This window comes from Talpa occidentalis, unplaced genomic scaffold, assembly GCF_014898055.3.
Source record: "Talpa occidentalis isolate TD23 unplaced genomic scaffold, MPIMG_talOcc4v2.1 talOcc4.14, whole genome shotgun sequence".
Taxonomy (NCBI): domain Eukaryota; kingdom Metazoa; phylum Chordata; class Mammalia; order Eulipotyphla; family Talpidae; genus Talpa; species Talpa occidentalis.
In genome coordinates, this window is record NW_023601433.1 from 85,812,057 (window position 1) to 85,837,935 (window position 25,879).

General features: G+C 43.9%; 1 protein-coding gene and 1 long non-coding RNA gene across 3 annotated transcripts in view; one reads left to right on the plus strand and one right to left on the minus strand.

The window, feature by feature from the left end:
- Nucleotides 1-1,204: 1,204 nt before the first annotated feature.
- LOC119245328 (uncharacterized) lies at nt 1,205-12,770 on the minus strand. 2 transcript variants are annotated; one of them, XR_005125270.2, is made up of 5 exons: nt 12,659-12,770; nt 12,055-12,271; nt 8,233-8,382; nt 1,987-2,082; nt 1,205-1,372 (listed from the first exon to the last, which is right to left on the minus strand). It is a non-coding gene; the product is annotated as an uncharacterized LOC119245328 (long non-coding RNA). The 2 variants fall into 2 exon arrangements; XR_005125271.2 differs by having other exon boundaries at nt 12,543-12,770.
- Nucleotides 12,771-12,915: 145 nt separating this feature from the next.
- PPTC7 (protein phosphatase targeting COQ7) overlaps nt 12,916-25,879 on the plus strand; it is a 38,045-nt gene continuing 25,081 nt past the window's right edge. Inside the window, exon 1 of the mRNA XM_037511181.2 lies at nt 12,916-13,422. Within this exon, the coding sequence (XP_037367078.1) occupies nt 13,200-13,422 (223 nt within the window). The 5' untranslated portion in view covers nt 12,916-13,199. The remainder of the gene's footprint in view (nt 13,423-25,879) is intronic.

Genomic DNA, 25,879 nt, shown 5'->3' on the forward strand with positions numbered 1-25,879 from the left:
GGTAAGCCTAGGTCAAAAGCATCAACCTCATAGCTTAAAACATGTCTGCTGGTGGCGCAGGCAGTTGAGCCCTGCACTGTGAAGCTGTCCGCAGCCTCTGCAGTGCAGGTTCGATCCTGGCCGGCCAGCGAGAATCCCACCAGCGTGGCAGACCTCTCCTGTCTTGCCCACTGCTCCCCTCAGCAGCGTATTTCATCAGTCTGCCTATTCTGTTCCCCACTCTGTCTCTGGTGAATCTTCTCACCCTCCTGCACCTCTGGCCTGCACCCCAGCACTTGCATATATAAAAAATAAATCTTAAAAAAAAAACATGTCTCCTGGGCCACAATTCGAGCCCTTGGCCTGATACAGTTAGGAAGACAGTGAAAAACCTGGAATGTCCTGGAAACTTCAGAATTAGTATTGTAGCCATTGTTATGGAAATTCTGGGTGGAATGGACCCTCATCCAAACCCCCAGAGTCCGAAAGTCTCTACATTATTGTCAATATATTGGAGCTTAGGGGTAGATGACCCAAGGAGAAAAGATGAAATTTATCTTGTTCTGTTGGGACAGAGACTCAAACTGATACTTCCTTTTATTTATTTTTTTTAAGATAATTTCTAAATTCCTTAAAACATACAATGAAAGTTCTTTCTCTCTGAAGCCATCTACAGGTTCTTCCTCAGAAGGAAGTTACGAAATTATGATATATTTTAACTTCTGTCCTTACCCCAGGAGAATCAGCCAAAATGCTGTCCCTTAACATATTTCCTACAGGAAACAAGCAACTGGTAATTTTAAGAGTTTCTGGGGAGGAAGTAGAAAGGAGTCACTCATCAGTGAATGGTACAGGCTTTACTTTTCCATTAAAAGTTATTTTTCAGGGCCTTCCTGGTGGTGCAAGGGGTTAAGCACAGCACTATGAAGCTATCTACAGCCTCTGCAGCACGAGTTCGATCCCCAGCCAGGGAGCTGACCCACATGGCGCAGCAGACCTCTTCTGACTCGCCCGCTGCTCCCCTCAGCAGTGTATTTCAGTCAGTCTGCCTGTTCTGCTCCCCACTCTGTCTCTGGTGAATCCCCTCACCCCCCACACCTCTGGCCTGTATCCCAGTTCTTGTATGCATAAATAAAATAAATGATTTAAAAAAAGTTATTTTTCAACTGTAATCACCATTTTAAAATTATCATTGAGACATTTTACATACTTTTCCTTCCCCTAAGTCGTTGTGATCGTGGCTGACACTTAGAGCACATCTCAATTTGGACAGACATTTCCAGAGCTCAGTAACCACAAGTGGCCAACGGGTCCTCTGCTGGGCAGTGCAGGCCTAGATCCACTGATTCATTGGAGCTGTGAATGGTCATAGTTTGCAGCTATCACTCTTCATCTATTAATTGAATGGTGACAATGAAACAGATTTATCCCAGACTAGTCTTTTTTCAAAATTTGTCTGCCTCCTGGATGGGATCAGAACAGAAAGAGAAACTTCTGCATCAATTATTTGTTTGCCCAGAGGACAATTGGTATGGTAAAGCCTCGATAAATACTTGGAGTTTTCCATTTATTTACCAAGTTTCAGAATAATTAGTTGGTTCCTTAGCATTCTGGAAAAGTGCCTGGTGAGAAGGGTTTTTTAAGTGCCATTATAAACCTAAGGCTTTAAATTTATTTGATAAGTTTCAATTTACTGCCTTTTTTTAAAAGATTGATTTATTTATGCACATAAGAACTGGGGTACAGGCCAGAGGTGTGGGGGGCGGGTGTGTGAGAGGATTCACCAGAGACAGAGTGGGGAACAAAACAGGCAGATTGACTGAAATACAATGCTGAGGGGAGCAGCAGGTAAGTCAAGTGTGCTGTTCCATATGGGTAGCTCTCTGGCCAGGGATTGAACTTGTGCTGCAGTGGCTGTGGATAGCTTCACAGGTTGCATCTTAACCCCTTGCACCACCAGGGAGGCCCGATTTACTGCCTTTTTAAAAAATCTTTATTTATGCTCACCTCGTCCAATGTTTGGCCAATTGGAGTTTTTTCACATTGATTCATGAGACCTTTAAATATAATCCTAGCAATTTTTTAAAACAGCATCCTTGATGTCTGGTGTGGAAAAAAAAAAAAAAAACGATTCCATGATCACCTCCTATATTTCTTACCTGGACTCAACCATTTCTCCTAGGAGTCCTATTCCCTTTCATTGGAAAGGGTATCGGAGACCACAATCTGGGCACTACAGATAATCTTTGCTCCTAGTTTACTGATGAAATTCAAGATGTCCCATTCAATTTGAATTTTGGGCAATTTTTTTTAGTGTAAGTCTCAATGTGTGGGGCAAGTTACACTAAAACATTTCTTTTGCTTATCTGACATTCAGATTTAACTGGATAACCTCTATTTTTAGTTGCAAAATCTGACAGATACTTAGTTATTTCTAGGATGTTTTAGTGGCTAGAACTAAGAAATATGTATTCTTTAAAAGTAAAGTCTACTACCCTGAGACTGGCAATTAAAAATCAGGATGATAGTAGTTTACTTAACCATGTTGATCTTATATATGTATCTCCTTTCTCCCAAACCATAAATATTGATGTTCAACAACTCCCACACATTTATTTGCTTTATCCTAAAATACACATTTACCATAGTGCTAAATCCCAGAATAACAATACCAATTCCACTAGCAAATGTGATTATTAAAACAAAAATTAGCCATATGGGGCCTCCCCGGTGGCACAGCGGATGAGCGTTGGGTTGTGAAGCTGCCCACGGCCTCTGCAGCGCCGGTTCGATCCCCAGCTGCTCCCCGGCTGCTCCCCGGCTGCTCCCCGGCTGCTCCCCGGCTGATCCCCGGCTGATCCCTGGCCACCGGAGGAGGGTCCCACATGGCGCGCAGACCTCTCCTGCCACCTGCTGCTCCTCTCAGCGGTGTATTTCGTCAGTCTGCCTGTTCTGTTCCCTGCTCTGGCTCTGGTGAATTCTCTCACCCTCCCGCGCTTCTGACTGTACCCAGTGCTTGTATCAATAAATAAAAATAAATCTTTAAAAAAAATTAGCCATATGCTTTCATTGAATTCCTCTGCTGTTAGTAACAGCCCCACCTCCACTCTTTTCTCTGACTTTTATGTCTAAACCACCTGGAGTTGGTTGCTTCAACTTCTCTGAAGAATAAACATCTAATCTCCTGCAGGGATTGAGGTACGGAGTCATAGGAGAGGCATTTGGTGTTAACAACTCTTAGTGTTTCATTAATGTTTCATTAATGATCTGCTTTGGGCCCCACCTACTCAAAGGTACAGGGATCTTGGGCTGCTGCTCCTTTGTGGGCACCCATGTACTTGCTACACCCTTCTCCTCCTGCAAGTTCTAGGGTTTCTCCACTGAGTTAAATCATCCATCCACTTCTGTCTTAAGGATCTGACAACTCTACACAGCAATAATCTTCTCTTCCATCCTCTGGGATTACACAGTTTTGATTATTTGTGTAGCAGTTCAGTAGTGTTTCAGGAGCAAGAAGAGATGGCTGCGTGGGTACAGTCTGCCAAGCATCTATTTCATTTTCAAGCATCCTCCACCTCAGGTAGAGAGAGACAGGATAGCAGGATGATTGAAAGGACACGTTCTGGTATCAAGTGTTTGGGTTCAAATCACTATTCTGCCACTTGCTAGCTGCGTAACCTCCATCATGTCTGCTGTTCTCAGACTCATTTATAAAATGGGGATGCCCATCATCAAATTGTGTGTGTGGCATGGCACTGGGTGCTTAAGAAACATGGCAAAGGCTGAAAATGCTATTAAAGAAAGGGTGCAGGATACCTTAGTTAGAAATAACAAAAAGATATTCTGTCTAAAGTTAAAAGAGAAAAATTAATTCCCTTAAGCTGTTTTCCTGAGGGCTGTGCTGTTCAGACTCTTGCAGTTTTACTTTTTTCCGGCAGGTGGCAGCCTTTGTCACCAAAACTTTGTTCCTCACTTGGAACTGACCCTGAGAAGGAGGGGGAAAAAACCCTCTATTCTTTCCTGGTTCCTTACTGAGCACCAACTTTGTGCCAGGGGAGCATCAGTGCTCAATCCTACAGTCTCTGAATTTACGATTTGCAACAGCTCTGGAATGTAGTTCAAATAAATTGAGAGGGCCTCCCCAGAAAACCTCCAGGCGAAGGTACTACTGTAGTATGGGACGCAAGCTCTGGCCAGAGTCCTCACCCTAAGCAAAAATGATGCTGCAAAAGACATTACTTAAGGGCAAACTCTTTTTCAAGTCTGTTTGCAATTTAAAGCAGGTTTTCACAAACTATACTCTTACAGAAAAGGATAGGGAGGCCTGGGGCTTTGAGATTGTCTCCAATGCAGAAGGGGGTATTGGGTGTTAGCGTGAGGTAAAAGGAGGGATATAAGATGTAGGATTTATAGGCCAGCAATACTAGCTCTCAAAATATTTCCCAATTTTTAAGTGAAACAGCTCCTTTTTAAGAAAGATCATGCAAAATTTGGTAACAAGACCAAGAGAGGGTGGCGTAGTTCTTTTATGTCACCTAGGACACTGTTTAACAACCACACCCAATGAATCATTCTCCAGCAGGGGTCGGTCCAGATAATATTATCTGTAAAGGTCCAGATAGTAAATAGTTTGGGCTTTCAGGCTATTTGCTGTCAACCATTCGACTGTGTCGTCCCAGGACTCTGACACAGTAGAACAAGAGCCACCTTAGACCATGTGTAAACACATGGATGTGGTCACGTTCCCAGTAAAACTTTATTGTAAACACAAACAGCAGAGCTGGTTAGGTCCACTGGCCGTAAGGGTAGGCGGGGAGTTATAACTTTGCCCAGCTATTCCCTATTGAATAAAGGCTCAAATTTTTGTCCTTTAGAATAAGTTTTGATTTCTCTCTTTTCAGTGCCAAAGAGAACCCAAAAGTTGACAGCTTTTATTACCCCATGGAGATTAACCAGTTTTTTAATCTCACCAAGTTTCCTACTTCCTCAAATATGTGCTTCCTCAAAACACTCTCTGAACCTTCTTGCTTTACCATCCTGTTATTTCCTCTTTAACAGGTTGAACAAATTTTTGATGTGCTCATTTTGTCTTTGAATGAGTCATGTTTTAACTTAGGACATTGTTGCTGGTTATGCTTTTGTTGTTTAGCACCCACTCCCATACCCATGGTTTCCTTAATTACCTCTTCGTATATCTGCTGGACACTTGGATTTTCTTATCTGACTGTGACTTGTCAAAAGATAAAGTGAGGCATATGAAAAATTTTAAACATTTATTTGAGCAACAATCAATTCAAATCTGGCAGTGTCTACTGGCAGTGGTAAGGAGGGCTTCCCTGACAGGAGCTGGGGCAAGATTATTACAGAGAAGACAAGAAAGAAAGCAAGGAAATGATTTTGATTGGCGAGAGCTTAAATGGCTGCCTTGGGATAGCCTCAGTGGCTGTTCCTGAAGGATTGTCGTTTGGTTTCCATTTCTTTTTTTTTAAAAAGATTTATTTATTTATGCATACAAGAACTGGGGTGTAAGCCAGAGTTGCAGGGGGTGAGGGGATTCACCAGAGAGAGTGGGGAGCAGAACAGGCAGATCTATTGAAATACACTGCTGAGGGGAGCAGCAGGCAGACAGGAGAGGTCTGCTGCACCATGTGGGTAGCTCCCTGGCCGAGGATGGAACTCATGCTGCAGTGGCTGCGCATAACTTCATGGTGCTGTGCTCAACCCCCTGTGCCACCAGAGAGGCCCCCGGTTTCCATTTCTTAACCTTGAGGCATTTATAGGCTTAGGTTTTGGTTTATTTACAGAGACTGTTAAGACATTCAATCATCTCAAGTCTATTGGTATTTTTTAAAAAATATGTTTCCTTCTTTTTTCTTTCCTATCAAGTTGTTTATTTTTCTTTATTAACATGAAGGCGTTCTTTATATACTTTGGATACTAATCCTTTCTTGGCTTTCTGCATTATAAATACCTTCTCCCGGCTGTGGCTTATCTATGTATTTTTTAACGCTGTCTTTTGTTGTGCAAACGACCTAGCCTGAAAAATTAATTGTGGTAAAATATGCATACCATTTCAAACACCATGTTTAAGTGTATGGTTCAGTGACACTAGGTGAATCCACACTGTTGTACAACCATCACCACAATCCATCTCCACAACTCTTCATCTTGCCAAACTGAAGCCTGGACACATCCAGCCTCTGGCAACCACCATCTTACTTTCTATCTCTGAATTTGACTCAGCCTGAACCACTAGGTATCTCATGTAAGCACAATCATAAAGTCTTTGTTTTTTGGTGTCTATCACATTTCACTTAGTATTGTGTCTGCAAGATTCATTTACATTGTAGCATGTGTCAGAGTTTCCTTTTTTTAGGCTGAATAGTATTCCACTGCATGAACACTGCGCACTTTGTTTATAAATTCATCAAAGGACACTTGGGTTGTTTCTACCTTTAGGCTACTGTGAATAATGTTCTATGACAATGGGTGTGCAAATATCTTTTCTGGTAGCATGACAGAAGCATATTAAAAAAAAAAAAAACCTAGTTCCTCCTTGACTTCCTGAGCAAACCTGTTTCCCAGAGACAAAGGCACAAAGCTTAATTACTGCTGTCTTAGCTTTGGGGTTTCAATAGCTTTCTCTATCTCAATCCACAAAGAAACATATCTCTTAGATTATAAGGATCTTGTTTTGTTTTTTGTTGGTTTTTTTTTTGTTTTGTTTTCATTAATAAAATATACTTTCATGGGTAAAGTCAGAATGAAGCCTCCTCAAATCTAAAGTCATAGGTGAGGCTTATGCAATTAACAAATCAGAGCCAACCTGGGATTCAGGAGCAGGGTGAACCCTACAAGTATGTACAAGTTGAATGGAATCAGGAGGCCAGTCCCTCCAGGAGTCCTTTCCTGGCTCAGCTCTGAACCCCCTAAAGAAAACAGGTTTGGGGCTGCTAACTTGGAGGCATCCACGTACCCTGTGTTCACACTGTAAAAAGGCTACGATCTCGAAAGGTCCCTCTGTCAACACTGTAGAATTTAGCTGTGTTTGCTCTTTCGAGTCCAACCAAAACCTTTGCTTAAAGATGTAAAACAAAAAGCAAAACTTCTACCCACAAAGGCTACACATTTGTAAGCTAAAGCTCTGCCCTCTTTAAGGGGAACATTCCCTGGGACAGAAAGGTTTTTTTCCCCAATAATCTAATCCCTGTCCCAGCCACCTGTGGAGGTCAAAGCTGTGCTCGCTTGGGTACGGTCAGGGCCAGCCCCAGAGGCCCTTGGACCCAAGCTCCTGCCAGTTAAAATCTTGCTGAACAACTGTAGCTGTCATCAACTGCCCAGGTCAAGAATCCACTTGACTCACAACTACTTTTAAGCCTAGAGCCCTGAGGGCACCAGACACTTGCTCTCCAGTGGTGTGATGTTAGCCTCCAAATACAAGTCCTGGCGCCTGCCCCTCAAAGCTTCTAAAGAGAAAATGGACATGTTGGGGGTGGTGGGGTGATCATCAATGACCCCCTCTCAGACTTCTCAATTCTAAACCCACTGAGAAGCAGTTATGGGAGCTCACAAGATGTAGAAAACACTGCCCTGCTGTGCACAGACGTCTCCTTGGGACTGCAAGGAGCCAGTCACGGGCTGGGGTGCTGCAAGTCTCCTCCAGAGGGACAGGCTCCCCACGCTGGCTGGGGAAACAGGAGTCCAATGCACAGGCCACAGAGAGGGGGCAGGGAGAAAGGGACTGGGCCACATGCTCAGCACTCACCCCTCACACCCACTCTCCCCTTGGGAGGTACAAAAGGAAGCCTTCACAAGTTTTCCTGCAGCGGTTTTGCTGCTGAGCAGAGGCGGTTCCTTTGCTATGTAAATAAGCAGAGGATATATTGTAACCATTGCCTATGCTTTGGGGCTTTATTTTTGATTCAATAGCGGTAGCCATGGTACCTGGATCACATGATGTGTCTGTCAGGATCCACTGCCTTGCAAGTCAAATTCAAAGTGACTTAAAAACAATAGTGTCCCAAGCAAATTGACATGCGTTGGCAGGTTGATCCTCACTTCAGGCAAAACTGAATCCAGAGGCTTGAGCGATGTCACTAGGCCTCTGGTTCTTACCATCTCTCGGCTCAGCTTCTCCCAGAGTTACCTTCATTCTCAGGCTAGATCAGTCCCGAATTGGGCCACCTCCAGCTCCAAGCTTGTGTTCTACCAGCTTAGAAATGTGGGTGAAAATTTCTCTTTCTTTATACTTACAGCAAAATTCCATAGTGGAGTTGCTTGCCTTCTCTATGGGCCACTTGTGACCAGAGAATGCAATGCTCTGATTGGCAGGCCTTGCGTCACGTGTCCATCATCAGTCCAGTTCCACCCAAACTGCAATTACCATGTGGGTGTTGCTTTTTCCTCCAAAGAAAATCAAAGTAGTATTATCAGTGAATGGGGAGAGTGTATTCTATCAATGGGTGGAAAAATATAAGCAGCCCAGCCAGACAAAGGAAGCACCATTGGCTGAGAGGGCCACCTCTCCAGGTCAGCCACACTCAGCCCTTCAGCTTCCTCCAGGGAGAAATGTCACTTGCCCCGCTTTCCTCGGCTGTATAATTGTAACTTGCTTGTTCTCTGTGATCGCTGAGATTATTTTAATCAACAGCATTCACTTATTAAGCATGTATTTAGCATCTATTATATGCCAGGTGCTCTTCTGGACACTGGAGATAAACTAGTGTATAAAATAGGCAAAACCCTCTATTTTCAGAGCTCATCCATTATAGACAGGGAGTCCTGTCTATAAAAGGAGTCCTATGGGCCGAGAAGAAAAATGCAGATGGGATTGTTGGGTGATTGTGTGTGTACATGGCTGCTCAGGGCAGAGGATGAAGACAAATCCATGGTAAGTACAGAATCTCCAAGTATGGTATCCGCTGTTCTTACTCTTATTGCTATCCTTATTATCACTGCATTATTTTAAGATTTGCTGGTTTTATTATTATTATTATTATTATAGGCACATAAAAGCCTGTTTAGTGACCCCTTGGTGTCTCCAGCATTAAATACCCTAAACTTAGCATGTAAGTCCCTCTGCAATAGAACCTAAGTTGTTTTTGTAAGTTGGGATGTGATTTATACACCATAGTGTGCAATTCAACTTCATGGTGTGTGTATAGATGGGGCGACCATCCCTACTACCTAATTCCAGAACATTTTCCTCACCCCAGAAAGAAACCCCACACCCATTATCAGTCACTTCCCAGCCCCCCTGACCCCAGCCTCTGGCCACAATTAATCTCTCCCAGGGTCGAGGGGCTTGCATGCTCTGGGCATGTCCCTTGGACAGCATAGCATGACCATAATATGTGGTCTTTCAAGACTCGTTTCTCTGACTTAGGGGCATGCCTTCAAGGTTCACCCCGGTGGAGGCACATCAGTACTGGATTCACCTTTATAGCCCACTAGACCCTAAATGATTTTCCTTGCCTCTTTTCTCATTATTCCTCATTCAGCCCCTAAGGTGAGCTCACTGGGCTGCTCGTTTGTCTTCTATCACACTGCCTTTGTAGAGTTTCCATTTCTTCCTCTTGGAATAAGATACCCCTCCCACCAGGCCTCTGTCCATTCAGGTGACTCACAAATGTCACCTCGTCATGAGTGTCCCCCCACCCCACGGGTCTTATTTCTCCTCCCCAAGCTCCTTTATTTCAACAAACAGAGCTTATTTTCTCTACATATTTACTCAACTTTAGCCCCCCCACTTCACCATGACAGCCACGCAGGCCCCAGCTAACTTGTTTTAATCCTTAGCCTGACGCCTTGCATATCACACGTCACCAGATTTGCATGACATTGGTATAGCCCAGTGGTTCTAAACTGGGGACAGTTTTGCCCCCCAGGGAACATTTGGCAGTATCTGAAGACTTTTTTGCTTGTCCCAACTAGGGGATGAAGTGTGCTACCGGCGTCCAGTGGATAGGGTGGGATTCTACTGAGTTCCTTCCACAGCACAGCGCCCTCCCCCCCCCACTACCACCCCAGCAAACAATGATCTGAGCCAAATGCCACTGGTGCCAAGATTGAGAAACCTTGCCATAAGCTCATTAGTGCTCCTTTTGAATAGGTTAGCAAGAAGAAGCAGAAGAGATTAGTGTACTAGCCTGGCAGAAAAGCTCACTAGGGAATTTTATTTTCTTATTTTAGGAGCTGAGGGGTGACTGTAGCGCAAAGCTCTTTCCTAATGCCACAGAGGTGCCCTAGGAACCCAGATGGTATTTTCCCCACTGGTCGCCTCTGAGAGTGATGACTGACCTCCCCGGAATCCTTGAAGTGCTAGGAATGTAACTCTGTTAAGGAAGAAAACTCTTAGGGCTTTTTAAGTCTAGTAAAATGTCAAAAGTGAACTGTGGTCCTGGGGGACGGCAGGGAAAGTTGTTTTTTTCCAAAGTACTCTCTCCTTGACGCCTCCGAGAGGGTAAAACTTTGCAGAGCTGGCTCTGGAATAAATGATTCAAAGGCACCCGAGGCTCTATCTCCTCTCTTTTCCGAAAAGGGCAAAAGAGCTTTTAGAAAAGATTCTGTTCAAATTGCGCTCAGGGAGCAACTCATTTGCAGGAAACTCAAGACCCACGTATTGTTTTAACTGAGAACGCAGCAGCCCCATCAAAACAGAGGTTATCAGCTTCAGAGTCACATCTCATGTTCCTGCTCATCCCAACCAAGTAGTTCTTGTGTGTGACACTGAAATTAGGTAATATATGCACTGAAAATGAAAGGGAGAAGTAGTATGAAGAGAGTTTGGTGAGGTCAGGAATAGGGGTTGACATGCTATTTTAAAAAGTTTGTCCTTGGTGTAGAATTACCTGCCGCCCTGGCTGGAATTTGGTGGTGGTGTGTGTGCCTGAAAGAACAACCTTTAGCACAGCTGGCATAGACATAAATGCCAAGCAGAGGATTCTCCACGCTCCACCCCCTCCTCTGGAAGCATTCCAATTCTTGTGGACCATAAAGAAATAGCAGGCATGGTTGCTCTATTGGAATAGCTATATCTTTTATCCAGTAAATTAACTTTTCAGGTGTCTACCTATCTGACAAAATGCCACTTATTATGTGAAGTGGTTTGTTCAGTCTAATTTTGATGAAAGCCCTAAGGACAGAAACATATAGAGTAGTTGGCATACTGTGAATCATGAAAGTGTTTTAATGATGACAGCAATTAGGATAACGGAATAATGTGCTCTGAGTGGATCGTTGGCAGGACTTTAGATGCAGTGAGAAAGGTATGGAAAAGAATCGTTTAAAGAACAAGCTGGGAGTCCCAGGAAATATTACAGTTCTGTTGAAAGTGAACTGGAAAAGGACCAAAGCTCCTGGGTAATATTTATCTTTCAGTAAAACTAAATTGGATCACTTGCCTCAAATCTCAATTTTCTTTTATTTGTGAACCCCATTCAGGCACTCATTCCTTTATTCCAACTAGCATTATTGAAAAATATTGTTCATGGTTCCTATTCAATTATTCCTTCTTTTGTGCAAACATTTACAAACTCCCCTACTGTGTGCCAAGCATTGCGTACGATTCTAAGACTACAATGACAAATGGTCCTTGCCCTGGGGAAGCTTAGGGTGTAGTGAAATACTCATTCTTTCATTCATTTCCTAAGGCATTTACTGTGTGCCTGTATGTTCTGCAGATACAGCAACAAAGAACACGAGACCTTCAGATAATGGGATGACATTCTAATGGGGAGAGGGAAGAGCCAGAACAAAGGTTCCGAGGCAACTGTATGCAAGGCTAGAACCCAGTTAGTGAAGGGGATATGGCACCAAATGGAATAGAAGCAGCATGCAAGAGCAGATTATATAGGAGCCCCAGGTATGGTATATAACCTGAATGTTGATATACATTCATACACACATAACACACCTACCTGGTTAGCTAATCTAACCATTAGATTACAAACTCTCCATTAAATTTAATTAATCAACCTAAATAACTGCAGAGGAAGGTTATAGGTGGTTTTAGTTAGGGGCAGGCTGAGGGCTTAAAAAAAAAAACAAAAAACAGTAGGGAGCTGCCTTTCTTACCAAGGGCTGTCCCTTTGAGGATAAGAGGTGGCAGCTATGGAAGGAGAGGGGGCGGGCCTCATCCTTGCAAGTCCAGGCACACCATGGCTTCTCTGGACACCAAGTCAGGTCAGAACTTTGAAGACCTGCTCAGTCAAGCAGACCCTCAAGAAAATTACGATTTGGGGCAATGAAATTTGGAGCCTGGAATTTGTTACTTCTAATTTGGCAGATCCACCTGCAAAGAAAAAACACTTCTGTATAACATGTGTGTAGTGGCTGTGCCTGTATCTCTCTAATTACCCCCCTTCTCCATCCCCCTGCCTAATAGGACATGTATTTTCCTAAATATTATCCAAATGCTTTCCAAACAGACTGCAGACTGCCCTCCCTAGACCCTACCAGTTATAGATTCTGGAGGTGTCACTGGATTTGGGTACTTCAGTTTTTTAATACATACTCTTTTTTTTTTTTTCTTAACACATACTACAGACTAATAATAGTATTACGTGGTCTTATCCTGCTCTCCGTCAGGTTTTTCTTTAAAGGGATGGTGGCATCATTGGAAACGATATCCTTTAAAAGACACGGTTGAAACAGGAGAGAGAACTTTCACAGACCCCACCTGTAATTCTCAGTAACTTAGCCTAGGTCCCGCGTCTGGGGAATCCTGCCAGGTCCTGGGCAGTCTAGCCCCAGGCGACAACGCCGGGACTACAACTCCCAGGAGACACTGCGTCCACACCCTCTGCGCACGCTCCGTCTCAGTGACAGCATAGGGCACCGAGCCCAAGGGGGCGGGGCCGGGGCCGGAGCCGCGGAGGGGGCGGGGCCGGGGCGGGGCCGCGGAGGGGGCGGTGCTGCCGGCGCGGCCCGGAACACGCTAGTGGAGCGGAAGATGGCGGCGGCAGCGGCGGCTGCAGCCGGGACCCGGGTCGGGCTGAGGCGGAGGAGCCGCAGGCTCTGACCTCGCTCTGGCTCCTGTGCGCGCGGTGGAGCGTGTGCGAGGCCCCGCGCGGCGGGCGGGGGCGGCGGCGGCGACTGCGCGCCGCCCTGAGGAGCGTCCCGGCGGCGGCGGCGCGGCGGCGGAGGAGCGAGCCGGCCCGGGGCCTCCGCGTCCTCCTGCGCCGCGGGCCCCCCGCCTCCTCGGGGGGGCGGCGGCCGCGATGTTCTCGGTCCTCTCGTACGGGCGGCTGGTGGCCCGCGCCGTGCTCGGCGGCCTCTCGCAGACCGACCCGCGGGCCGGCGGCGGCGGCGGCGGCGACTACGGGCTGGTGACGGCCGGCTGCGGCTTCGGCAAGGACTTCCGCAAGGGCCTCCTCAAGAAGGGCGCGTGCTACGGGGACGACGCGTGCTTCGTGGCGCGGCACCGCTCGGCCGACGTGCTCGGTGAGGCCCGCGCCCCCCGCCCCGGCCCCCGCCCCCGGCCGCCCCCGGGACTCCGCGCGGGCTCCGGCTCCGGCTCCGGGCGCCGCCAGGGTGGCCCGAGCGGGGCGGCTCACTCTGCGGGCGGCCGCTGCCTCCACCGCCCCGTCGCGGCGCCGGGAGCCGGGGCGCGGGGCGGCCGAGCACGTGCCCAAGGTCACCGCCCGAGCCCCGGGCCGCCCGCGCGGCCGCTCGGCGGTGCCCGCCCCGGGCGCCCTCGTCCCTCCCCCCGCGACACCTGCAGGCTCCCGACCGCGCGCGGGCCCCCGCCCCCCGCCCCGCGCGCGGGCCCCCGCCCCCCGCCCCGCGCGCGGGCATCCCTGAGCCGCGCGTGCTCCCCGGCCGCGGGGTCCCCGGCGCCCAGACCGTCGGGAGCCCCGCGCGGCCCCGCCGCGCGCTGTCGCCGGCCCGCGGGTGACCGGATCGCCGTCCTTGCCCGAGGCCCGCGGCGGGGCCGCCGGCCGGGACGAAACCCGCGCTGTGCGTGGTCCCGGCCGGATCGTGCCCCTTAAGGTCACTCGGGGTGGGAGAGTCTCCTTGACCCCAAATGGAATGGTCGAGACTGCAGTCAAGAAAGCGGTTTGGAGTCTTTTCAGGCCACAGGTGCTCCCTAAGGACTGTTCCGTTTACTCTTGTGCGAATGTAGAAAAGGCTGTGACTCGAGCAGCCAGTTGCTGTGCCCTAGGATGGTTGCCATTAGGTCTCAGTCAGTAAAGCGCTGTCTTTGAAGGACATGCTGTCATTGAACTTGGGTTCAGATGTCACTTTGGTTTCCTTTCTCTGGTGGATTGAGTTCCTGATTACGTTAAGTTTCATATGCAGAGGCCAAGTTTGGCACTGGAACAAATAGCCCTGTAACTTTTTATGACAATAATTATTTCTTAATTTGATCTCAGAATAACTGCCTATTATCTTTGCTTCTACTACATGTAGTGTTTGTGAACATGGGACCGGAAAGGTGGTCCTCAGTTTAATTTACAAGTGACCCATTACCTGGGCTTAAAAAAGATGATTGAGTGTTCAGGCAACAGTATCGATGCACATTTGAGAGACACATTCACTCCTTGGAAGGTGGAGGAGCTTGCAGATGAAAATCATACAAATCCGCTCTGAAGTCAGCTTGACCCTGACTCAGTATCCTCTTTAAAGGACTGTCAGTGGCTATCATTTGTCATTGCATTTAGGAACTCTTCTCTCAATGAACTTGTAATCTGTGCTGCTTTTTCAAGTTGCAGTCACGGTGCAACAGGATAGGGCTCATAAGCTGATGGGGTTCCCCCTTGTAAATTTGCTATATGCTGGCTTTTGTGAAATATTTGTGAATTGGTGGATCATTTGGCAATTATTTTAGGTCCAAGCTTAATTTAAAAATTTTTGAAGACTACCTTATTAGTGAAGGAAGGTATTTAAAATTATGGAGAGGGCCTCCCCGGTGGCGCAGCGGTTGAGCGCTGGGTTGCGAAGCTGCCCGCGGCCTCTGCCGCGCCGGTTTGATCCCCGGCTGCTCCCCGGCCACCAGAGGAGGGTCCCACATGGCGCGCAGACCTCTCCTGCCGCCCGCTGCTCCCCTCAGCGGTGTACTTCGGTCCTTCTGCCTGCTCTGCTCCCCGCTCTGGCTCTGGTGAATTCTCTCACCCTCCCGCGCTTCTGACTGTACCCAGTGCATGTATAAACAAACAAACAAACAAAACAAACAAATAAATAAATAAATAAAAACATGCCTCTATTAAAAAAAAAATTATTAAAAAAAAAAAAATAAAATAAAATTATGGAGGGATTTGGTCAAACCCCTTTTGAAAAATGTATAAAAACATACCATCCTGTCAGAAACTTGCCCAAATTTGAGGCTCAGCTTTGGCACTTGCTAACACTGATTTGTGGTTTTAGGTACAGTCTTCTTAGATGATTTTCTTCATCTAGACTAGAGGACAAAGGCAGAGGACTACCTGACCCTCCAGGACTTCTGCCCATCAGATCTTATCTTCCTTTTGTTTCAAAAAGACAACATCCTTTGTTATTTTGCACTTTAAATAATAGGTATTACTTCCCTTGTTACTCACTTGGACGTTAAATAGATTTCTTCAGTTTTATATCTGGTGCTATAACGGTGGTTCTTAATTTTCTTTGATTAACACATACTTCTGTGATTCACACACTGCCCAGGGCGCTCGCCCCAGAAAAACATGCGTAGAGACAAAATTTTGCAAGGGCTCTTAGGGATTTCACTGACCCTATGAGGTCCATCTATGTACCAGCTAGAGGTCCATGCACAGCCCATAAATTAAGAACCAGCTGTATACCCTTCCTCAAAGGATTGCTGCTAGGCACAGACAGATGGTAGCTTACATGTCCTAGTGGTGGTCTGACAGAGAGAGAGACAGAAAGAGACAGAGACTCTGTGTGTGTGTGTGTGTGTGTGTGTGTGTGTTTTGCAAGTGGGGGAAAGACATTAAGGGATAGGTTTTCTAGGACTTCTGTTCTGAAGGACTTCTCTAGGACTTCTCTTCTAGAAAACCTTCTTGGAAGATACATGAAATAGCTTCTGAGTTGGCCTCATTTGATCTGTGGCTGCCACATAGCAGTCCATATGATGACTACTTCTACTTTTTTGACACCATCCCATCCCACAGCAAGATTATCTTCTTGCTGTGAAAGAGGTGATGAGTCTCAGTCAGCCTTTAATATTGCTTTCTGCTCTGGAAGTTGCACTTGTAAATTGCATTGCATTAAAAGGCTATGTTGCACCTCAGTGTTGTAAACCTGATATTTTTATTGATAATACATTTTCTTTGGGTTGACATCTTGTTTATTACTGAGTATCTGTGCAACTCATTGCAGTCATCTAGGACTCTTTGTTTGGAATGAAAGCTGTTTATTTCGTGTGAGAAATTAAAAAAAACACTTTCTTTGATTTAGAAGTGAACTGTTAGTCATGGAATGACTGAAAGTACTTGGTGCTTTACAGCATTTCTGAAATCCCCACTGGATTTCTTTTAGGAAAAATCAACTATGGTGGGTGTGGTGAGACACAGGAACCGCTCCTATCCCCTGGAAAATTGGCAAAGGTGCTTTCTCTTTATTAGGTCCAACAGGAGTAAGCCAGCACAAGCTGGAGCTGTGTGTACATTTCTTCCTTCTTCCCTGTGGCTAATCCGGTCTTTCATTCCTCTGTATGGCACCAAAGCCTAGGTACGCAAAAATATGAGAGCCTCCTAGTGTGAATGACTGGGCCTCCCAGAGCCCTAACCTACTTAACAATAGACTCAGACACCACTGAGAGTCGTAAAACTTAGAGGAAACCTTGGAGTCCAGTTCTTTCATTTTCTGGTGAGAAACTGAGGCCTACAGAGAGTCAACTGACTTCCTTCAGGTTATTCTGCTAGTTAATGGCAGAACGGGGACTAGTACCTAGACCCCACATTTCAGTCCTCTTTCCATCATACCACTGGTTACATTTTCTTGACAAGATAGATCCAAACCAGCCTGTCTCTGGTACTGTTTGTCCTAATGCTGTCCCTGCTTCAGGGTGTGTATGTGTTATGTGCATGTGTGTGTGTGTTTTTTTTTTTTTACAACTTCTTTATTCACTCTGACTCATAATAAAATGCAACAGAAACTCCTCTGCATTCTAAACCACAGTTTACTGAAACCACTTTAAAAATGGTAGTGTGGTCTATGCCAAGTAAATTCTGGCCTCTGAATAGAGTTGTAGAGTAATTCTTATAAAGCTGTGAGATGTTATTATTTACATTTGATTTAACTTGAAAACTAAAAAAATGAAAACAATATCACTTGCTAGCCTTTGGATCTGATTTTGATTATGGTCAGGATTTTGGGGTGTTTTGTGAGTAATGTCAGCCTTAAAGGTAGTTGTCTTAAGCTACAAGGATTACAGGAACAATATCAAGATCTGAATATTATTTAGAAAGTGACTAGGCTAGGTAGAATTTAATATTGTCAGTCATGGTAATTTCAGTGTGTTTGGTAGAATCTCTAGATATCTGAAAATGAGTTGTCTTTTTAACAAAGCAGTCACCTTGGGAGAGTGTATCAGCGCTTATTTCAGCCTTTATGAAGTCCTCTTTGGAATTTCCCTCAGCTAGATAATTGTAAACCATGTCAGGAAATCAGTTTTATTGTTATATAGTCATAATTTTCTGGAAGTCAAAATTCTGCCTGATCTACCTGTGGGCAACAGACATGATTTTTTTTTTTTTAAAGGATTTATTTATTTATTTATATAAGCACTGGGTACAGTCAGAAGCACGGGAGGGTGAGAGAATTTATCAGAGCCAGAGGGGAGAGCAGAGCAGGCAGAGTGATGAAATACACTGCTGAGGGAAGCAGCGGGCGGCAGGAGAGGGCTGCTCGCCATGCGGGACCCTCGCCTGGTGGCTGGGGATCGAACTGGCGCTGCAGAGGCTGCAGGCAACCTCGCAACCCAGCGCTCAACCGCTGCGCCACCAGGGAGGCCCAACAGACATGATCTTGATTGAATTATAAAAATTGGGAGATATCATTTACTTGCCATAAAATTCACCATTTAGTGTGAAAAATTCACTGGTTTTTAGTATACAAAGTTGTGCAATGACCATCACTAACTATATAGTTCCAGAACATTTCCATCACCCCAAAAGAAATACCCTTTGCCATGTTCTTGTCCCTCCCCCTAATCTCTGGTAACAGAAAGTAGTCTCTGTAGATTTGTCACAGCATTCTGGACATTTCATATAAACGGAATCATATACTATGTGGTCTTTTGTGACTTTTTTTTTCATTTACCCACATTGCAGCATGTATTAGAACTTCATTCCATCTTATGGCTGAATTATATTCCACTTCATGCATTCACCACATTTTTTTCATCCATTTATCTATTAGTGGACATTGGGTCATTTCTACTTTTTGACTGTTAATAGTGTGGCTATGATATTTGTGTACAAGGTTTGTGTGAACATGTACACCTAGAAATGGGTTTGTTGGTTATATTGTAACTCTAAATTAGGAATTGTTTTTAGATATTTATTTTTATGTGATTCTGATTATTATACAAAAGAAAATATTTTTTAAATGGCATCCTATATATAAGTTTTGAAATCAGTCAGTACTTTAAATATACTTGATGTCAAAATGATCTATAGGCTTTCAAGAGAAAATTGTGGAATATTAAGGAAGTGTGAGAGTTGTGAGTTTGGTAAAAGAGCCTTTTAGGATGCATAGACACTGCAGGGTTTAAGAAGTCACTCACTAGTTGCTATCTGACTTTTCTCTCTCCTGTCATTCTGTAATAAGATTACAGGTGGATAGATAGAGGAAATTTGTGCTAGTTTTTTAGACTCTTGCTCCCTGACTTTTTCCTTGTTTTGCTATATAAATATGTTTTACTTTTTTTAAAAAAAGATTTATTTATGTATACAAGAACTGGGGTATAGGCCAGAGGTGTGAATGGTGAGAGGATTCACCAGAGACAGAGTGGGGAACAGAACAGGCAGATTGACTGAAGTGCATTGCTAAGGGAAGCAGCTGGCAAGTCAGGAGAGGTCTCCTGTGCCATGTGGGTTGCTCCTTGGCAGAGGATGGAACTCGTGCTGCAGTGGCTGCGGAGAGCTTCATAGGTTAACCCCTTGTGCCACCAGGGACGCCCTATATTTTTCTTTTAAAAAGATTTTTATAAGACAAATTTAAGTCATTTCCTCGTTTTTTTAAAGAGCTATTTTTCCTTTTTTCACAGTCTTTAGAAATTCTTGAGCTTAGTTTCAAATTTTCCCAACTTCTAGCTTCTCTCTGGCAATAACCTCTTGAAAGGTTGTTGGTGAATAACAGGTAAATCTTTTTTTGTAGAGGGAGTAATTGAATTTTAAAAGCATAGCTGTTACACTTTTTAGAAAATATCTTTGTAAAAAAGGTTTGAACTATAGCAGAAGGTAGGATGCAGATGTTAGTTGGTTGTATTGGGGTTTTGGGGGGTGGGAGGAGGAGGGCCTGCGTGGGAGGAGGCTCTTCTCTGAACTTTAGTACTGCTTTGCAGAACTGGTCAATACATAATCTGGAGGGTTGCAACAGTATCCAAATGGAGTTTGTACTAGTGTGTGACTCAAGAAGCACTCTACCAGGTCAGAATTTTTGACCTCTACCCATGTTCTTTGAATAAAGCTTATGTCAAGTTCAACTAAATGTCATTCATTTTATGTAGGTTTCCATGCCTTTTAGAAAGGCCTTGCCTGAGACTTTAGGTTCAGAAATTACAGGAAAATGCTTTGGGAGAAATAAGTTAGCAGTTTTTCTAAAGGAATTTGGCCTTCAAACCAGAAATTCTAGTCAGCTGAAAAATGGTATGCCTCATGAGTTTGCCTTTCAGAATTCATTTTGGTCTCATGTTTAAGAAACGGTTTCCTACATCCTAGTTTTTTTTCTTTAGATTAAAATGTTTTGATGTATCTTATTTGGAGTTGTCAAATACTTTAAAAATCTGATAGTTTTCTGTCACTCTAAGATATAAACTCATTTGTTTTCTATTGTTAGACTACATCAAAAATCAAGACTTTTTGTAAAAGTTGACCTACAGCAGAGAACTTTGACCTGATAACATACATTTTTTTTTTTTTTTTTAAGATTTTATTTTTGGGCCTCCCTGGTGGCGCAGTGGGTTGAGCGCCACACTGTCCGCAGCCTCTGCAGCCTCTGCAGCACGGGTTCGATCCCGGCCAGCCGGCGAGAGTCCCATATGGCGAAGCAGACCTCTCCTGTCTTGCCCACTGCTCCCCCAGCAGTGTATTTCTTCAGTCTGCCTGTTCAATTCCCCGCTCTGTCTCTGGTGAATCCTCTCACCCTCCCATGTCTCTGGCCTGTACCCCAGTTCTTGTATACAAATAAATAAAATGTTTTTTAAAAAAAGATTTTACTTATTTTTGTGTAGAGAAACTGGGGTGTAGGCCAGAGGGGCAGGTGGTGAGAGGATTCACCAGAGACAGAGCTGGGAGTAGAATAGGCGGATCTACTGAAATACATAACACTGCTGAGGGGAGCAGCAATCAAGACAACTTGCCAATCAAGGTCTTGCCACACCATGTGGGTTAGCCCTTCCTGACCTGGGATCAAGCTCAGGCTGCAGTTATGGTACTCCTGAGACTTAACCCCTAGGCCACCAGGGAGGCCCCTACACTTACTAATTTAAACTTGAGTTGACAGGGGTGCAAGAGGTTGGGACGCAATCTGTGAAGCTGTCCACAGTCTCTGCAGCACAAGTTCGATCCCCTGGTCCTCCAGGGAGCAGCCCACATGGCGCAGCAGACCTCTCCTGACTCGCCCGCTGCTCCCCTCAGCAGTGTACTTTGGTCAGTCTGCTTATTCTGTTCCCCGCTCTGTCTTGGTGAATCCTCTCACCCCCAGCACCTCTGGCCTGTACCCCAGCTCTTGTATGCATAAATAAATACATCTTTTTTAAAAAATAAAAATAAACTTGAGTTGACAATTGGCATAGCTCTTTCCATTTAGTTGAAAATATTAAAAAAGAAAAGAAATGCTAACTGCCTTTGAATAATATCCCAATGAGGTTTCTGGAGCGAATGGGGGCCAAAGAAGCTTTTTTTCCTTAGAGCAAAAGTACTTCACTGTTTCTCCTAAGCATTTTAGTATCTTAACACAAAACATGACTCATCCTACCAGTGCTTTATGTAGTTCTTCAAATTTTACTCTGTGTTTATGTTTTACCTTAATTTTTGTAACTATGAAATAATTGCTGTTCCTGTCTTGGCTTAATCTATATCTGTTTCCTCATCTCTAAAGTTGACTCATCAATAAGGTCCTTACAGCTAATGTCATAACTGGAAACCCAAGTCTCTTGCTTGTATATTTAGTGCTTTTAAACTAAATGGTTTGGTTTTGTGCTTATAAAAGTAACATCTTCAGAATAGGACAGTATAAAATACCTGTAACTCATAACTCACCTCTGTCAGTGTGGTTTCCTGCAGCCTTTATATTTTCTATTGTATGTATACATATTATTAAATAAAATTGGGTTAATTTTTTTTCTGCTCTATAATGTTATTTTATGTAGTGTAAATTGAGCATGTTCCCATGCTGACAGTATTTGCAGGCTGCAAGTATTTGCAGTATTTGCAGGCTGCATCATACTTTATTGCATGTACAATCCATAATTTATTTAATCACCTCCATTTTTATTTACTTAGATAGTTTCCAGTTTTCTTTTATAAGTAACACCAGTAATGCTAGTGTGAATATCTCTACATCTAAACATTTTCTTAGGATAAATTCCTTGAGGAGGAGTTCTTGAGTCAAGGCTATAATCATTTGCAAAGCCTTTGATACAGATAGTAACATAGGTCCCTCAAGAAAGGTAATACTGCTTTGTACTTTTCACTTACTATCAAATTGTCCTCCTCAGTAAACATACTGTTGATCTTCAGTCTGTCACATTTAACAGTTTATAAATATTTTATTAAACAGTTGTTTTTGAGGTGAATAAGTTTGTAACTGGTGAACAGTTCCAGAATTGATTGAATTGTTGGTGTGAATCCCAAGGACTACGAAATGACTATAAGAACTTTGCCAGAGACTACAAAAGTGACTTACTACAAAGAGGGCTTTCTGTGGAAGGGCCCAGTACTATTTTGACTCAGGCCAATCCCAACACATTTTTGCACTGATTTTTCTTTGACTCGTTAACAGGCTATTTTGGAAAGAGAATTTCTTTCTTTTTGTACTACTATTATAGTTGTACATTTTGAACTTTCAAGCATTCTATCATCCAGCAAGTTTTTTTGACATAACAGATATTTGAGGTAGACACAAAAAGCTGTGTTGAATGAGACAAACAAAAAATGTTTCTATTTTCACATCAATGTTTGGGTAGCAGTTTGGAATAATAAAATGGCTTTGAGATATTTCCCTAAGAGCTAGAAAACTCTTCATAACTTCTAGATTGACCATTAGTTAGTAATAGGGTTTTTGGTGTTTCTTTGAACTGAAAAAAATCCAAAAAGATAGGTATTTAGGTACATTGTTTAAAATACCTGCTTCTCTTGGTTCTTCAATGGCAACTTTGCTGGCATTAGTTTTTCTTCATGCACACTAAAATCATCAATCAGTAATGGTCTGTGCATAACAAGGTTAGTGTGTTTTGTGAATACATTTTACACATACATAATTTATTTAGGGCCTCCCTGGTGGCGCAAGGGGTTAAGAGGCAACCTATGAAGCTGTCTCTGCAGCCCGAGTTTGATCCTGGCAGGGGAGATACCCACATGGTACAGCAGACCTCTCCTGTCTCCCCACTGCTCCCCCTCAGCAGTGTATTTCAGTCAATCTGCCTGTTCTGTTCCCCACTCTGTCTCTGGTGAATCCTCTCACCACCACCCCCACCTCTGGCCTGTACCCCAGTTCTTGTATGCTTAAATAAATAAATCTTTAAAAAAATTTAATAGTTTTCAGAATTCAAAATCATGCACAATGAAGTCTCACTCCAACCTTTATCCCCTGCCTACGGAGTTCTCCTAAGAGGTGACCAGTGTTTCCATCTTCTTGTGTATCCTTGTAGGGAACGTTTTTACATATACAGTAAATGAATATACTTGCAAGTTGAGGGAGGAGTAACATGGACTTAGCAACCTTATTAACAAAAAAATTGATGCAGAGGGCATAATAGAAGAACGGAAGGCAAAAGACAAGTTAGTTAGGAAACTGCTGAAATAGTCTGAGTTAGAGGGGGCTATAAGTAGGGCAATGGGAAGTAGTGCTTCAGACACATTGCAGACATAGTCGACAGGCCTTAAGTGAGTGAAGAGGACAAGAGAAAAAGGAATTGAAGTTTTGCATCTGAAGATTCCTTGAGATAGTCTAGCCCAAATATGGAAGCAAGGGGTGGGTTGCCTGCCCTTAATCACATTGGGAAATGCCAGAAAATAATCAGGTTTGGGAAGAAAAAACAGAATTGCTTGGTGCAAGAGGCACCTCAGAAACAAAATCATCTGGGTCGCGGTATGCTTGCATCTAGCTGGCCTTATATTGAATCCTGAGTGCTCAGGCCATGACTTTTATTACAGTGATCAGTGCAGGTACATGGTTTAGTTTTATCCTTGCTAGAAGGCCCAGCCCCACCGTAGGCACAGGAGGCGGGGTTTGGATTCCAACCTCCTGTGTTGCAGAGTTGAAAACCAGGCCATTGCCTGGGATGGTTAGCAGTGTGGAAGAGACCCAACATGGAGGGGCTCACAGTATAAAGGAGGAAGGAGACAGGAACGTTATGACAGAGGTGCTGCTGTCTTTGTAGTTCCCTAAGGAAATGGCTAGACCCATTTATTTATGGGTCTTTGAGAAAAGGAATTTCTGAGGCTGAGCCCTGGCACATAAATAGGCAGTAGGCTCTTACAAGATTTGTTTAATTTACTTCAGAGTCATTTATGGCTTTAAAAAAAAAATTCTTCAGAGCAATTGCATCTTTTTTGTTGTGTATTTTTTAGAGACAAATATATATTTGTTCCTTCCAGATTGGAAATGTTGCTGTTAAATGTTTAATGGGTTATTGAATAGTGGTGGATATGTGACCGGAAAAGCTGAATGAACCACTCATCTTTTATACATTATCTTTGAGTGGGGATTGTCTTTTGGTTGTGACAACGGACTAGTGTTTGTGGTGCTTGCAGCCTGCAAATACTGGTCAAAGAATCTTTCTTCTGATTGCTGCAGGCTAGACTGGTTTATATGCTGCTATTTGGTCTTTTCTTAAAGAGAGATATCACTTTGATTGATTGCCTGTTGTTGCCGTGCGCCAGGCTCTGTTGCAGGTACTTTTTAACGCATTATCCCGTTCCTCATACCAACCCTGCAGTGATATGGCATTATTCCTATTCACAGGTAAAGATTTGGCGACTCAGAGAGCTGCACAAGGCATCCTTACTTCATTCACTTCATCCTAGTCCAAAATTTATTTCAGGAGACTGTGCTCTTGCTCAGTGTAACACAGCCTTTCAAGTTAGATCAAACACGTACAAACTTACTCGCTGAGTCCGAATACTATTTGTCATTAGTTATTCCTAGGGTAATAGTTGAGCAAAGCCCCTTAGTTAAAGCAAATAAAGACCCATGGCACCTTTGTTGAACTAGCCCTCCATGGGCCTAGCCTGTAGGACCTTGGTGACCTCAGGCTAGCCCTTTTCTTTCTGGGACTTCCTCAATGCCTTAACACCTGCTGTGCATTGTTTGGACTGATTGCTGGTTTGAGATTCCTGGTAGGAGTAGGATAGGCATTTACCTGGTGGTCTAGTTTTTCTGCTTTTAGAGCTCCTACCCTAACCTTTAGGGACTTGTCCTTTTAGTCAGAGTTGCAGAGAACCCTAAATGTCTCTGGCCTCTTACACTAAAATGCCCCATTCTCATCCTTCAAGGCTCATATTAGACGTTTCTCTCTCCATGAATACTTCTCTGATTCCTTCAGCTAGATGTAATCTGAACCTCCTTGCTTTTGATTTTTTGGTGGCATATTTATTTTGCTTTAGTATAGCTATTTATTATAAACCCCTCCAATATCCCTTCCATACCATAGTCATTACCACTTGATTTTAAGTTCCATAGGCAAGAAATTTTCTGTTATGTGTAAGTCCTTGTAGTTCCCTTTCACCACACTGCCTTGCATATAGAAAATTCAATAAAATTAACTTTAATATTAAATGTAAAAGTAAAATGTAATTCTAAATGAATTTATATTGAATGGTAGTTTTTGTCATCTCTCAGAAAGGTAACCTGTGTTCATTACGGGAAAATAGGAAAGTATGGAAAAGGAAAAAAAGTCCTTGCTGTACCACTCAAAGACCATTCCTTAATTGAACGATATATGTTGTACCATATAACTGTGCTACTTCTCCATGTGGCAGGCTTTACTCAGAATGATTTTCTCAACAACAAAAAAAAGTGCATCTGTGCCAGGATTACCTGTGCCTCTTGACCTCTTCCAGAGGATGGTATTTTAGTAAAGGTCAGCCCTTATTCTTATAGAGTGAAAAAAGTGAGGGTTGGGGGGGGATAAAAAGTACCCTTGGGTGGAGATATGGATTAATTGTCAAAAATATTACATTAACTTTTAAGACCGGAATTTTAGGTCTAATCTTATAAATTTTATTTTTTTAAGTTCTTTTTAAAAATATTTATTTTATTTATTTTTGCATATAAGAGCTGGGGTACAGGCCAGAGGTGGGGGTGGGATGAGAGGATTCACCAGATATAGAATGGGGAGCAGAACAGGCAGAATGACTGAAATTCACTGCTGAGGGGAGCAGTTGGAGAGCCAGGAGAGGTCTGCTGCGCCATGTGGATCACCCCCCTGGCCGGGGATTGAAGTCGTGCTGCAGAGGCTGTGGATTGCTTCATAGTGCTGAGACTTAACCCTTTGCACCACCAGGGAGGCCCT